Raw genomic sequence first — 13283 nt, 5'->3', positions numbered from 1 at the left:
GCCCAGCTGGCCCGTTACAGCCCGCTACAGGCCGCTAGCCCGCATGGCTTCCTTTAGCCTTAGCCTTAGCCTAGCCCCTGCTGTCTCCGAAGCAAACTGCTGTTATTGTACACAAAAAGTGCTGAGAAATGAATGAAATTATTTTTTCCTAGAAAATAAATTCTATGAATTGAGGTGTTGTGAGTTGTTTCTTGATCGATCAATCAATCAATCAATCAATCAATCAATCAATCAATCAATCAATCTATCCATACCTATCTATCTATCTATCTATCTATCTATCTATCTATCTATCTATCTATCTATCTATCTATCTATCTATCTATCTATCTATCTATCGTATAGTCTCAGCCAACCCCCGCAAATTCAACTGCGGGCTCCATTGTCAAAGGCCCTACTTTTTCATACATGTAGCAATCACAAAAAAACAGTACTTGCCTCAAATGCAAGGTTGTTGTCGGTCGAACCGGGCTATTCATGTTCTTAAATATTGCATAGTTTCCAATTCCGAGCCGTCATTTTGTCATGCCAGAGCCTGTCTTGACCTGTCTTTTCCATTGAAAACAGTGCCCTCTCTGCTGTGGCTATGGGTGGCTCTGTCTGTCTGTCTGTCTGTCTGTCTGTCTGTCTGTCTGTCTGTCTGTCTGTCTGTCTATAAAAAAAATGAGGGTAAAGAAGTCAAGTTGTCCAACTCCCACGGCTCCACCATCTTCTACTATCTTCTTCTTCTTTGATCTTATAATAAGAATGAGAATGTGCATGTGAACAGAATTTTGTCCGGCCACAGCTATGCCGTTTTATGTGCGATTGGGCTGAAACTTTCAGGGGGTGTAAATGTAAATCGATGTCTGCCCAATTAGCTACCGCTATCCATACTACGTAGTACCGACACCACTTATATATACAGTGGCCCGAGGTCGGGCAGACGTGTGTGTGGAACGCATCTACCAGCGGCCACAACGACAACTGGGCCAAGTTAGAGAAAGCGTGTTAAACCAGAATACGGGAATCTGCCGAGCTCAAATGCCTGCGCAGCTGCCTTTGAAACAATAACACCAGCAGCGCTAGTTGCTAGCTTGTTGCTACACGCTGAAAACGATTGGCTGTAAACAGCCTTTTTCCCCTCAAGTCCACAATAGAAAGCGTCCCCAGCCAGACTCTCCTCGCCCCTTTGCTGGGAGAGTCTGGTAAGCGAGACTACGGCTGCCTTGACATTGCTTCTTTGTGAAGAAGGAATGGAAAATTATCTAAATTTGGCCATACCAGCGATAATTATAATAATTTTGAGCATATTTTGCATCATAATTTAATATTTTATTTCATGGCCAGATGTTCAAGTTCAACTTCAAGTTTATTCGTATGTCCCAGAAGGGCACTTTGGGTTAACCTGACTCCACCAGATGGGGCGGTATTTAGTTCCCAAATTCACAATCCCACCTCCATCTGGTCTCGGCTCAAGATTAGAGTTTAAACCGGCCCGCGCCCAGGCGACCCAATCAGCGGCAGCTACGGGCGGGCTCTAGGCAGACCGGGTGTGACGCCACCGAGAAGCGCCTGTGCCTTGTAGTTCTTTCACTATTCAACATGGCGGCGGCTACCGAGGCTAGCTCCAGTGGGCTGGTCAAACATTCTATTCAAAACAATAAGCTAACATAAACGTTAAACACTTGATCTTACAGTGAGTACGAAACCGTAACTGTATTGCTGTAGTGTTATCAACTATGAACGTTAGTAAACAAGACTCATTGTTGTAGGATTTGGGGAGCCAGCCTTCAGACCGTTGCCAGGCTGGGAGAACTTCGATTTATGTCAGAAGGAACAATGCAGAAGAGTTGTGCATATATGGGACTCCGTATAACTGAAGTGGTAAGTTCAGAAAATATGTGTTTTATTACTCCAGCTAACGTTATCGGTTTTAAGGGGTGCAAGCGAACAGCTTGTTCAAGCTAACCGTCTGTTCATAGCAATGTTTAATCAACAGGTGGTTAGCTTGCAAGCGCTAGTCTTTCAGGGTCTGTATACCATTACAAACAACCGATAAGGTTAGCCGGAATAATGCAATAGGCACCTATTTTCAGAACTTAGCAGCCATCAGCTAGCTTTAAGGCTAGTAGAATGGCTAGCCGTTAGCCATTCATGCAAGAGTCACACAAACACAAAGCCCCTCTCACCACTGCCCAGTAAACATTTAATCTGTTAAACCAACATGTTGTTCCAAATGGAAATAAATCATAACGTTAATCAAAATGCCACTGAAGTATTAGCTAATCAACACAGAACTGCAAAGATCAGTTCATCTGATAATTTCCCCCGTATGACGTTTGCATTGGGACCTGTGAGCTTTTCCTTCAAGTTTAATGATCTCTTCATTCAATAAATGATACTGTGAAGTGTGAATATAGCTCTCACAAGCATATTGTAGTCCTTTCTGTCCGATATTTTGGAGCTTGTGAGTGCAAAATTATTGATTGATTGCTTATTGATTGGTTGTTGCTCATTATCTCTCTGTTCCATAATGATCTATTACTCGAGAAATTGGCCGTAAGATACGCCCTTGTCTTGCATGGGTGGAGGTTATTGCAGCAAGCTCCGTTAAAAATCTGTCAATTTAATGTGTTACTGGTGATTGGTAAATACAGTTTATCGAAAGAACATAGCTTAAGATTTTGCACTTGTAGCCTAGTTTTGATAGGGGGTAAACAAACGGCATGGGAGCCAATACTAGGAATAAATAAACAAGGAACCATTCTTAAAGGCACTGTGTGTGATTTTTTTGTCCACTAGATGTCGCCATTTCAAACCATAACAAAACTTGTTTACCCAAACAATCTCGATCCCACCCACCAGCGCACAGCACTTCCTGGTTCCCCCACCTCCCTCCCTCCCTCCCTCCCTCCCAAGCAACGGAGATATAAACAACTATTTTGTGCATAGCCTACCTACTGCAGACGTAAGTACATAAAACAAGCACGAATGCATCTCGGCTATGTATTTGGCTTGAGTAATGACAAATATCACATGATAGTCATAAACCTTTAGGATATTGACAATAGTCCGCTTGGTAAGACTTATTTGTATAATCTGCTAACCGATCAAAATCCATGTAATGGTTACATGGATTTTGAAAAGGTTACATTGTAACCTAACCTTTTGCATAGCCTGCCCTATTGCTAAGTACAGTTAGGCAAAACGTTGTCTAAAACCAGGTTGACATAGCTAAATTAGGATGATTTCAATTCAATGTTGGGGACATCGCTAGCTAACCACAGCTGTCTGTCAACAGTGAGTAGCTTAGCCTGTGTTTTTGTTCGTCTGCTAATACCAAGACATGGCCAAAATGTATTCATAGTGCAACGCTAGTATTTTCTCATTGTTAGAGTTGTTCAAACTAATTTCAAACGCTTGAATCACTGCTGTATTTTATAGGCAGGCAAACCAAGCTGTATGCCTGAAGCCCAGGCTAGCACCAGTGGGACAAAGAGGAGACAGGGTCGCAGAGAGGAAGGTCGGCTGTAGGACGATAGCAGATCTTGTCGACATCCTGAAGAACCGCATAGCTGATGGAACTGGTCACGTCATCCTGGTGTAGCCCATATTTTAGTTTTGCAAATAAAGTATTTTTTCTGATAAACGAAGTTGTGAAATCAATGTACTGAGAAACATCACATACACTGTCTATTATATAAAGTAGGCTATATATACACAGAAACACAAATACTGGTAGGCACTAGGCTACTGTAGCTAGACACACTCAGCTTTAGGCAAATCTAATGTTACAATGGAGAATAGTGGCCAAGAGACATGGATGAAGTCATATCAACTTTATTGGTGTACAGAAGATTGCAGACAGCAAACATCTAAACATCAAAGATGATAGAACATGTATTATACAGGTTTGCTATAAAAGCACAATTTCTCCATCTCAAATATCATAATGGTGGGTCCACTTGTTTTCTATCTTGTCATCTTCTGGATGACTGGATGACTGGCACCTTGAAAATCAGACAAATGGAAACGTGTTTAGTATTAATTTGAATCATCTATTTTGTAGCTGGTAGATATCAAGGCAGGGTTCCTCCACATTGTCATGAATTAGATACTTTTACCAAACCTTGATTTGTTTGGACGGTGTTACAGCTATTTTCTAATGTAACGTTGCTTAGTGAGATAACAACAAACTGCTAACATTAGCGAAGCTAGCTTTTCTCCATGGCCTTTCTAAGTGTTTACACATTACTATACCGTTCTGCGTCATAGTGACAGCAACTGGACGTAATTATAAACAGAAAATGCATGCGAAATTTGTAATGGGAAGTAACGTTATGTCATTCATGTCAGCTTGTCACCAGAATGTCTGTGTATAAGTTATACACGGACGACAAGCTAATCAAATCCTGCAGGATTTGATTAGCTTGTCGTTCGTACACACTACACTAGCAGTGTAAAGTCATTTGAATAGCCGTGAAAAGCAACAGTTAGCCAAGTGATTACAACATTCACAGAACAAATTCACAATATCGATAACAACTTGTACATTTCGCTATCATGCGTAACGTTACTGAAATGGGACATGCAAACGCGATAACGTTACTTACCACTGTGTACAGGAGAACACGGCAGCTCCGAGTCACTTTGCAGGCCAGATATAGCTGCTCGTAGGGCTCTCCATCTAGTGAAAGCCAGACCGGCAAGGTTGACTCTGGTCTGAGATATTTCTTTTCGGCGGCGATTTGGCTAAAGTATGAAACCGCATATATAAGGTGGATCACGGAATGTAAAAGTCAGGAATGCCCGCATCAGGGTTCCGCCATCTTGGTCTACAAAATTCTGTTTTGGGCTGTGGGCTGGGAGGGGCTCACTAGGTCGGCTTCTCGGGGGAGGGGTTTCTATGTAAACTGATTCGGGATGTTAGAGGGGAAGGACAGAGGGCCATCACAACACAGGGAGGGGGCGTGGCTTAGTTGTAAACACAGAAATAAATCACTATACCTCCTCTATATATACAAGTTATTGGTTTGGGGATATTTAATAGTGCAGAATCTTACACACAGTGCCTTTAAAGTTTGAGATTATATCCAAATACATGCTGCATGGTGTAGGCTATGTGTGTGCCTGCGTGTGTGTGTGTGTGTGTGTGTGTGTGTGTGGGGGGGGGGGTCTTGTTGGGACCTGCGCATGTGACAGGGGAGGGGGGTGTTCCCCCCACTTCTCCAGATAGCACTACACCTCTGGACGTGAGTGATGTCTCTTCCTTCTTTATAGGTTCCTTCTTTGCCCTGCGGGTTCATTGTTTGGCTGGGTGGGCGGGGCGAGAATGCACCTGTTCTCCCCGCGGCCCGGCTCTGCCCGGGGGGGCGGGGTCAGGTCAGGTGTCGCTGTTTACACGGATCTCTCCTCTCTGTCGGCAGGGAGGGCAGCAACACTCACAGGAAACTCATGTGGAGCTGGGTGGCTTATTGAATTCTTCATTTGCGGTTACAGTCGTCCTTTTCAGCCAGGATAAAGTCTGTTAGTCTATTGTTTTATTAGCTTATTATTATTATTATTATTATTATTATTATTATTATTATTATTATTATTATTATTATTATTATTATTATTATTGATACCGTATTTAAGAACTTGTTCCTGCTCGGCAGGCTGTGATCTGGAAGCTAAACAGGCGACACCATGCAAGATGTTCACCTGACCAACCACACCTGCAGCAACGGTGAGTAGAACCAGCCAGTTTGAAGGTTTAATATGCAAAACAGACTGCACATATTTAATCAATCTCTCTCTCTCTCTCTCTCTCTCTCTCTCTCTCTCTCTCTCTCTCTCTCTCTCTCTCTCTCTCTCTCTCTCTGTCTGTCTGTCTGAATGTCAGAGTTTCTATGGAGGTAGCCTAATAGTGGTTTTTCTGGATCAAACGTGGATTTGTAGGCAGCCTAGATAATCAACAAAAAGCAAATTCAGACATTCATAGGTTAATTAACCTCCTTTCCCCTTCACTTATAGTCACTAAACTGTCCCATCTAATGTGAAATATTATGCTACAACAGCTACCTGTAGAACACACCTGCAATATTCCTTTAGGGACAGAGTGTGTCTGTGGTATGCAATTGTGAGCTCATCATAACATAGCTACTTTATCTCCTATTGAATCACTATCAATAGTCCCAAAATATTATTAGGCTTCGCTAAAATACGTGCTATTATTATAGCCTATTAAAGTGATCTCGCTGTCTCTCTAGTCTTGCAGTTTCTACTGAAGTTTCAGCCCCGCCCCTCCTATTATGTGCTGCTGGGTTAGTGATATGATGGTTCCTCCAGAAGCTTTGTGAGTCTTCAAAGAGGCATTATATGATCACATCAGGAAACAGCTGCACACAGGCAACACAAAGACAAACTGTCTCCTGGAGTTGGATCGTTACAAAGGAAAAGGAATTCCCTGGAAATTTCAAAATGCCCAGGAAATTATCCGGAAGTCTAAAAAAGGGGGGGAAAGAATAGAATGTAATAGAATACATTCACCGTCATTCCCTCTGAACTGACAGTCTGACCTCCCACATCATATCAATAACAACTTCTTGGCAGTAAGTTGTTTTCCACATGTTGGTGTTAATTTGGTAAATGACAGAGATGCAGGGACCTCTGAAAGCCCTCCACATGCATTATAACACATGAGGACTGTGGTTTGACTGCTTTCTGTCATGCTATAAAGTATTGAACCCAGAGTTTGTGCAGGTTTTTGTCATATTGTTTGGATTGTGATGTGTTATTATAATGTGCTCATGAAGTGCTCAGTAGGCCTTACAATGGCTGAAATATGACACCCTTCTCTACTTTGTTTATGCTTTATGTATGCAGGGAGTCTCACTGAGAGCAATGCTCTCTTTTTCAGGACCGCCCTGTTGACATTCACACACATATCTGGAAGTAGGGCTGGACAATACGATATGGTGATATGAGATTAGATAACGTCTTAGATTTTGGATGTCATAATATGCTGATATAGCATAAGTGTTGTCTTTTCAGACAACAAACTTACCAGAAACTTCTAGCTGGCCTACTATTTGCATTTACCCACTTAGTCATTATATCCACATGATGATTATTTATCAAAAAAATCTCATTGTGTAAATATCACCAATAGTCATCCCTGCAATATTGTACCAATATCTATATTGACGTATTTGGACAAGAAATTTTGTGATATTTGATTTTGTTCATATCACCCTATACCTGGAAGCTGACCACTACAGTCTGATCTGTCACTGAACAGCTCCACTGGAGCGGTTGGGGTTAAGGGCCTTGCTCAAGGGCACCTCAGTGGTAGGAGGGGGGGGGGCAAGAACTGCTTTCTCACTTTCCACATCCCCCCCAGATTTATCCTGCCGATCCCGTGGAGTGAACTGACAACCTTCCGCTCACAAGCTCCTTTCTCTAACCTTTAGGCCACCACTGCCTATTGCTTATTGGTGCTGTGACCTCTGGTCCTTCACCTCCTTCGTATTGGTTGCTAGCAATGTCGGTTATCTATAGGAATTTAATATTATTCTGTTGATGATATTATCAGTCAATGTCAGTGTCAGCTAAATGTAAAATATATAGGCCTACTCAAAAATGTCTCCCAGCTGAAGGGAAAGCCAATACCATAAAAAAGGTAGCACTCAGACTAATTAAGGGTTAACTAATAAGCATGAACTAATCCTTCATTAACAGTTAACTAATGTGTAGAGTAATCATAATGTTGTTCATGTTAACTATTGTGGTTTGGTGTGAGGCATGAAGTCACTGAGGGTAAGGATAGAGCAAGCTTACGCTCAAGGCTGTTAATTAAGGCTTAGATCATGTTTAAATAAGTGTATAGGATGAGAGGATAAATAAAGAATTAAAATGCATAAAGAGACAATCACGCTGTGTAGGCAGTGCAGAACTAAACCATTTCAAAGTCAGGCACTTTCAGATCTCAGGAGGATCTTCTGGAAGTTTGTTCAAGATGTAAAATATAAACATAAAGGGCCCTATTCTCCCACAGGCCTTCGGCGCAAAAACTGGCCTTACACGCAAAAAAACATGCCTTGCGCCTGCCTCGGGAAGATATCAACATGGCTTTAGGCTCCGAACTGCACTTTAGGCGAAATGGGCGTGGCGCAGTCCCAGAATGGGCGAGAATGGGCGTTTCGGCCTTAAATACCGGCCTAATGATATCTTCCTACCTGGCGTTAATTTAGCGCTTTGCGTTTTTGAAAACCAGGCCTATTCAGTGCGCCAGTTGCACGGAGCACTCCTCTGCCTCTCCTCTGTCACCGCTTCTCTGTGTCACTCCCTCTCTCTTGATCAGTCTGACAGGCACAATACGACTCTCTCTCTCTGACTCCCTCGCTCAGACAGACACAACACACGTCCTATAGAAAAAAGAAGTTGTGGAGGTACGGTGGTGCAGTGGTAAGCACTATCGCCTCACAGCTCGAAGGTCGTGGGTTCGATTCCCACCTGGGGACGAGGTGAACGCTGAAGGACTGCGTGTCCGTCCGCATGTCCTCGAGTGCCCACCGCCCGGGTGGGGTCGGCAAAAATGGCCTTTCTGTGTGGAGTTTGCATGTTCTCCCCGTGCCTCCCGGGGGTTTCCTTCATATAGGAACCCCCTTCACAAAAACATGCAATATCCTGGTTGCTAATGTGGTTCCTCCTCTGATCGTTAAGGGCGCCTGTTCAGAGGGAGGGGAACTGGTTGGAATAGCGTGAACCTCCCACGTGCTATGTCCTACCGGTGAAGCTTCCTCTGTCAGGTGAAAAGAAGCAGCTGGCTGACTGCCCATGTCTCGGAGGAAGCATGGAGCCAGTCTCGGCTCTCCCCAGATCGGCAGAGGATGGAGTAGCAACCAGGATTGAGAAATCAAATGAGCACTAATGGGGGATAAAATGGGATAAAAAATCGGGGGGAAAAAATTAAAAAAAAAGAAAAAAAAAGAAAAAGAAAAAAGAAGTTGTAAGTTCACTGCCTGGCATGTGAAATCTCCCAGCATGCATTGGGCTAATCCATTTCGCTAATAAATAGCAACCAAATGAGCCGAAATAGATATAAAGGTAGATCTAAATAATGTGTAATGTTAACACAACCTGCAATTGTAGAACATTTCAATATTGGACCAAATAAAACATCGAAATGAAAACACCACCCTATGTGAAACATAAATGTCATATTGGGGCTATATATATCCCTTGTAGATTTAACGTGATTTAGATGAGTGACAGCGTAACGCGGTTCTACTGTCATGTCCTACTGTGATGTCCGCTCCAATAAATTGGCTCTACTTCACATTTTAGTTTTATAATAAAAACACATTTATGCAATGTCTTTACATAATGTAGGCTATATTTATGTGCATCATCCTACCTGTGCAGCAGGGGAGAAGAAAAGGTAGCAAAAGGATATCATTCTGGACAAACTTTCACCAATCTAATTAATCTCATCATAGGATAGGCTATATTTTTCTAGCTGATGCGTTTAGAACATTCTTTTCACTTTGCTCTTGCTATAGTGTAGCGTATTTACATGCTTGCAGTATTTAAACTGCAGTTAGATTGGTTTGAGAATAATATGGAATAATAGCCTATATATGGAGACAGACAAGAGGGGATAAAAGGGAGTGGGGGAGATCAGAGCCCTCGGCTTTTCTGAAGCCGGACTGGATCGCTCCGTGGAATTGGAGCTGAAAAGTGAAGCATGTGATTCGTTTACTGCAGTTCCCCAATGAGCAGATGGTGCATAATTTTACGCTTAAAAGGCGTGGTTATAATGATTAAGGCCACCTGTTGCGCCGACACCAAGATATCAAGTGCGCTGGTCCACACCCACTAATCTGGGCTGCGCCTGGCACTAAATGCAGTTTATACGCCGATGCAACGATAGAGCCCAAACTGTTCATTCTTCTTTAGACTTTCTGTCAAGTGACAGGCAGCCAAACTCAAAGGTCTTATTGTGTGTGTGTGTGTGTGTGTGTGTGTGTGTGTGTGTGTGTGTGTGTGCGTGTGTGTGTGCGTGCGTGCATGTGTCTGAGTTTGTGTGTGTGTGTGTGTGTGTGTGTGTGCGTGCGTGCGTGCGTGTTCAGGCTCAGTGTTGACAGTGTCAATATTAAACTGCTCAGCTTACCTCTCCTCACATTACTCTACCCACCACAGCAAACACAGCGGTCTAACCAGTCTGACTCAACCTGCTCCGGTCACACAAACAAACGCACCCAAACATTGGGACTGGTTCAAAGCTGCAGAATCCTGGATACACCCAGAAAGTCTTGGCAAGGGTGTCCGGGTACTGCAGTGGTAGATTCCCTGCCTACCAACACGAGGGTCACAGGTTTGAAGCCCCGTGTTACCTCCGGCTTGGTCAGGCATCCATACAGGCACAATTGGCCGTGTCTGCGGGTAGGAAGCCGCATTAATGGTATGTGTCCTGGTCGCTGCACTAGCACCTCCTCTGGATGGTTAGGAAGCCTCTACCGGGAGAGGGGAACTGCGGGGAATAGCGTGATCCTCCCACGCACTACGGGCTCTATTCTCCCCCTGGCTTTAGGGGCTAAACTGGCCTTAAATGCAAAAAAACACACTTTACGCCTGCCTACCGCTGACTCAAGGGGATACCGTCATGTCTTTATGCCCCGAAATGCACTTTACACTGAAGAGGCGTGGGACAGTGCCAGAATAGTCATACTTGCTTTGTGGTACCCCCCTCCTCCCAAGGACTGAAGAAATATATTTTCATTATCAATGTTACAAATAAAAACACAGAACTATGAAATAACAGTATCACATCATATAACGTTGGGGTTGTCCTACAACCCAGGTTTTACGAGTGAGAACGAGGAATCTCACACTATGCCAAGCTGCTCCCTGCAGCGCACCAACTGGAACATGTCTATTTTCTCAAAATTGACCCCTATAAAACCATCCATTGTGCCTGAAGGCGTCATGGCATCTGGCTTATGACGCGGCCACCCGCTCTGCCCCGTGACCACCACATCACGTCCGCCTCATATTGCCCAGATCGTCACTCAAAACATCCAGCAACCCGCTATTCTGGAGAAAGCAGCAAGGCTAGATGTGTGAGACGCAAAGGTGTATCTCTGCTGCCACTTGGTTCAAGGTTCTCGACCCGTCAAGGTCACCCTGCGATGGTCCAGGCAGTGACTGAGGAACCAGATCTGGAATGGACGCACGTCCAGCCGCCCCAATGGAAGTACGGCCACAGCCGCGGCCATGTGTCCCACAGCACGACGCATTGAGGCACCAAGGCTGCGTGACCCAGGGGCAGGATGTGGTCTTGATGCACCGAGGCTGCGTGACCCAGGGGCAGGATGTGGGCTTGATGCACCGAGGCTGCGTGACCCAGGGGCAGGATGTGGGCTTGCCGCACAATGTGCCCCCGCCTCTCCTCCGAGAGCCGCACATTCATGGTCAGCGTGTTCAACTCCTGCCCCAGGAAGGTCATGACCTGGGCCGGGGCGAGGCAACTCTTCTGCCAGTTTATCAGAATCCTCAGGGCTTATAGGTGGTCTATCAACGCCCTGGTGTGCGCGATGGCGAGGTCCCCTGAGTCCGCTGCTATGAGTGCACCGTTGAGGTAAACATAGACGCGTATCCCCTTTGCACGGAGGGGAGCCAGCGCTGTGTTCACACACGCGGTAAATGTCCATGGGCTCAGGGACAGGCCGAAGGGGAGGACGCAGAACTATAGGCCGTCCCCTGGAAAGAAAACCTGAGGTATTTCCTGTGCCTCTCCACCACAGACACATGAAAGAACACATCCTTCAGGTCTAGATTCAAGATTCAAGATTCAATCAATTTATTGCCATGTCAACAAAGTTGAATTTGTCTTGGTTCACTCTCAGACAAAGAGACAAAGACAGTGCAGCAGCACACCATATACAAACAATAACACCAGAACAAAATAACATTCAGGAACAGTATCCAGCAGCATCGTAGTCAGCAGTAGTGCATACAGTTTAAAGTGCTATAGAGGGTATGCGTGTGATGTCACAGAGGCAGAAGTCACTGTGGGGTCACGCCCACTGAGTCACAGCAAGACTGAGCTTGAATGCAGTAATCAGCCTAGATAACTGACACCTGCTGCTCAGGGAGGAACTTGACACTCAATTTGACACTCATTCCCGATTGAGGGGGCGTGTTCCAGTGGGTGTGCATACCCTCTATAGGTCAGACATAATCAATGAATCAGTGCAAGTTCAGATGTCTAATGGCAATGGTGCTATCTCTGAAGCGAGATGTTTTGCTCTTGATGCTTCTGTATCTCCTGCCTGATGGGAGGAGATTAAAGAGGTAGTGTGCCGGATGAGAGTTGTCTGCTATGATTTTTTTAGCCTTCCTGATTATTCTTGTGAGGTGAAGTGGTTCCACGGCCGCAAAGTATTGAAGAGGCGGGGCAGGGTAAGCAGGAAGGGGAGCTTCCTCAGCGTCTTGTTCAGAAGCTGAAGGTCCAGTATGGGCCGCATGGAGCCGTCCTTGCAGTGGCGCTGGAACACGTTTGCAATTAGGGGGCAAAAGTCTTTTTTGGACGTTTGGATGATTTTTAGCCATATTTAGAGGAATATCTCATTTTAAATTAACATTAGGATAATACTGTAGTGATGTCATTATTCAGTATTTTCTCCTTTTCTCACTCACTTGGTGACCTGCTCTCCCTTAAGGTCGTTTTACAATTACACTACAACAGACAGCCACACAGGCAGAAACACTGAACTTATTATTATTATTATTATTATTATTATTATTATTATTATTATTATTATTATTATTATTAGCACTTTGAAACACAGTGCAAAACTTGTCATCTCAACACAAAAATAAAATAAAAGTAACCGTATACTATACCATTATAGCAGCAGCCAATGACAACACATTGAAGCCATCTTAAAGTGCATTAGTGAGTGCAGTAAGGGTGTGGCATCGTAACAATGAAAAATAAATACAACAGAACTTCAATAAGTACTGAGGAAGTGTATCCCAGACACACAAAACACCCATTTGGTTGAGCTCTCAGTTATCAGAGCAACACTGCAGTAAACCCTCCCGGGGTGACCGGTGGAGATGAGATTACTGTCTCTGCCTCTGCTGCTAACCTGCTCTCTCTACTATTGCTGTGGAGCTGTCAGTGAGAGAGCAGAGAGGGAGAGACAGCTCCACGGCAATAGTAGTAAGTTGAGTTCCCTCCGGGTCTGTCTGTCTCTCAGGTGTAATAATCCCACAACGTTCACGGCTTTAACAAGCATCACAAGCTGTGT

General features: G+C 44.3%; 1 protein-coding gene across 4 annotated transcripts in view; it reads left to right on the top strand.

Annotated features, from left to right (window-relative positions):
• The first annotated feature begins 5407 nt into the window (after positions 1–5407).
• Positions 5408–13283, top strand: part of nipal4 (NIPA like domain containing 4) — an 86800-nt gene continuing 78924 nt past the window's right edge. For 2 of the 4 annotated variants that reach the window (XM_083643877.1, XM_083643874.1), the window contains exon 1: positions 5435–5710. In XM_083643877.1, coding sequence (XP_083500003.1) covers positions 5671–5710 — 40 coding nt within the window. In that variant the 5' untranslated portion in view covers positions 5435–5670. Of the gene's footprint in view, positions 5711–13283 lie in introns of all 4 variants that reach the window. The other 2 variants (XM_083643875.1, XM_083643876.1) reach the window with 2 other exon arrangements.

Source organism: Poromitra crassiceps (assembly GCF_964638095.1).
Source record: "Poromitra crassiceps genome assembly, chromosome: 1".
Classification (NCBI taxonomy): domain Eukaryota; kingdom Metazoa; phylum Chordata; class Actinopteri; order Beryciformes; family Melamphaidae; genus Poromitra; species Poromitra crassiceps.
This window is presented reverse-complemented; position numbering and strand designations above follow the sequence as displayed.